Source organism: Nannochloropsis gaditana (genome assembly GCF_000240725.1).
Source record: "Nannochloropsis gaditana CCMP526 unplaced genomic scaffold scaffold365, whole genome shotgun sequence".
Lineage (NCBI taxonomy): Eukaryota > Eustigmatophyceae > Eustigmatales > Monodopsidaceae > Microchloropsis > Microchloropsis gaditana.
In genome coordinates, this window is record NW_005803588.1 from 1 (window position 1) to 2,022 (window position 2,022).

The window sequence follows — 2,022 nt, forward strand, 5'->3', positions numbered from 1 at the left end:
CACAATACCCAACGGCCGCGCCTTCCATCTTCCTCTTCCCCTTCCTCCCCCTCTTTCTCCTTCCAAACCCACCCGTCCTCTACCTCCCCTTCCCAATCCTGATCCCATCCCTCCTCCTCCTCCTCCTCCTCCTCCATGGCGAGCTCGGAGAGTAAGGTCGTGTAAGTCAATGCACCTTGCACCTTTTCCTTGTCCGAGCGCATCCCATACTTTCCCTCCCTCTTTCCTCTTCCCCAGTATTGCTTCCAGGTCAAGGACCATAAGGCCTGCATTTCAACGCGGAGGACGCCGAGCGCGTGCTGCCAGGCTTCCCCCCCACCCGTTACAACTCCGTCCACTCCTGGTACGGTCGAAAATTCCGTGATGTATATGGTCAAAACATGATGACTGATGTAGAGCGCAAGCAGAGTCACGCGAGGGGAAAGCATGGTCGGGCATGGAAGGGGTTTTCGACACATGGGAAGCCGGACGTACCTGTTCCAATTTCAGAGGCCGCGATAGGGAAAGGGGAGAGCAAAGTGACGAGAAGAAAAACCATCAGGCTTGCTAAATTACGCCTCGAGACACAAATTCCTCGCCATCGTTGGGTGTCGGGGCGTCCCATCACCATGCCTGGCCTGTATGTGCGGGGAATAGATGGCGTCGGATGGGAACATTGAATGTTGACGTCGCTAGTAGAGAGCAACTTTTGTGAGCGAGCGTGGCGGGGAAAACGAGGACACGAATGACAATGAATCCCTCAAATCAGTTTTTTAAAAGCGATGCTATTATTTCAATAAGCAGGTTGATCCCAACTTGATGCCATGCACACGTGAATGACGTCCGTAGCACACAAAAATAATCCTTTCCATTGTACGGTCCATCCGCCAGCATCTTGCCTAAAGGCCCATACGGGCTTGATCCGTCCTCCCTCCTTCCGTCACGCTTTTCCCCTCCCATTTGAGGGCTCATTCCTCTTCCCAAACTTATCCGTCCCATCTTACAGGTCTTTCAAACGTCATGCTAGCACTGCATGTCTTTTTTGGAACGTACCTTTCGTCTTTCCTTCTCCTTTTCATCGTGCTCGCCAACGGGGCAGAGCCAGCCTCCTCTCACCCCTCTCCCGCTGAGATAGGAGATGTTGGCCGCAATGCAATGACCTGCGAGGATGAAAAGGATGATCAGGACTCCGGGAAGTTGAATGTGAAACTTAATAGCGTGCAGTCCTTGGCTGTGCTTCATTTCTTGCGGTACGAGGCTGTGGGAGGTAGGCACACATGTGGAAAGAGCGTTCTTCCACATCAACTCTCGTATCCCTTGTCCATCGTGCAGGACTTCTGTCGAGGATTATACCTCGACCGCCCCCGAAGACTTGGAAAATGCACCGCCTGCGTTACAGGAGCTGGGGGCATGCGCCGCCTCCCTCTCGTTGTCTGGCTTCCAAAGGGACGAGAACGGTGAGGAGGACGTCGAGGTGCTGCTGGGCCATTTAATGCGTCTGACGCAGCCTGTTGAGGGCGGACAACGGCATGCCAAGGAAGAAAGAGAGGAGGAGCAGGAGGAGGAGCAGGAGGAGGAGCAGGAGGAGGAGGAGGGGGTGGAACGACGGTAGGCATGCGGGGGTACCCTGTCGGGTTAGGATGTGCTCTCGGCCCTATTCCCCATCGCCTGCTCGTCTCACCCTATCTTCCTCAAACCTTCCTTCTTTGCCCTGCCGCGCTCCCTGGCGTCTCCGTACACCTTCTATGTGGTGGCCTTGCGTCTCAACGAGACCGCCACACCCACGTAGCTCTCTCCACACGAATTGCTCTGGAACCTGACGCGGCTTCCTCGGCTCCTCCCTCCCTCCCTCCCTCCCTCCCTTCCTTCCTCCAGACCTCGCAAAGAGGCAGACGCGCTAGCCCTGGGCCTGAATGGGACGGCTTATTGGGGTATCTCCGCTCTGTGGGCGCCTTTTGATCCCGTGAACCGGACGGTGGAGGAGGAAGGGAGGGCGGGAGGGAAGGAGGGAAGGAGGAGAAAGGCCGAGCCTTTCCATCATTA

At 55.9% G+C, this 2,022-nt stretch overlaps 2 protein-coding genes across 2 annotated transcripts; one reads left to right on the forward strand and one right to left on the reverse strand.

Annotated features, from left to right (window-relative positions):
- Window positions 1–74: 74 nt before the first annotated feature.
- NGA_0380700 (uncharacterized protein) lies at window positions 75–561 on the reverse strand (the record flags this gene model as incomplete). Its single annotated transcript, XM_005854857.1, has 2 exons — window positions 475–561; window positions 75–340 (listed from the first exon to the last, which is right to left on the reverse strand). Coding segments are annotated over exons 1-2 (330 nt in total), but the record flags the coding sequence as incomplete, so codon positions are not given.
- A 573-nt stretch (window positions 562–1,134) lies between these two features.
- On the forward strand, window positions 1,135–1,591 carry NGA_0380600 (uncharacterized protein; the record flags this gene model as incomplete). Its single annotated transcript, XM_005854856.1, has 2 exons — window positions 1,135–1,229; window positions 1,312–1,591. 2 exons carry the CDS (start codon window positions 1,135–1,137, stop codon window positions 1,589–1,591), a joined length of 375 nt encoding a protein of 124 aa, XP_005854918.1.
- Window positions 1,592–2,022: the final 431 nt, after the last annotated feature.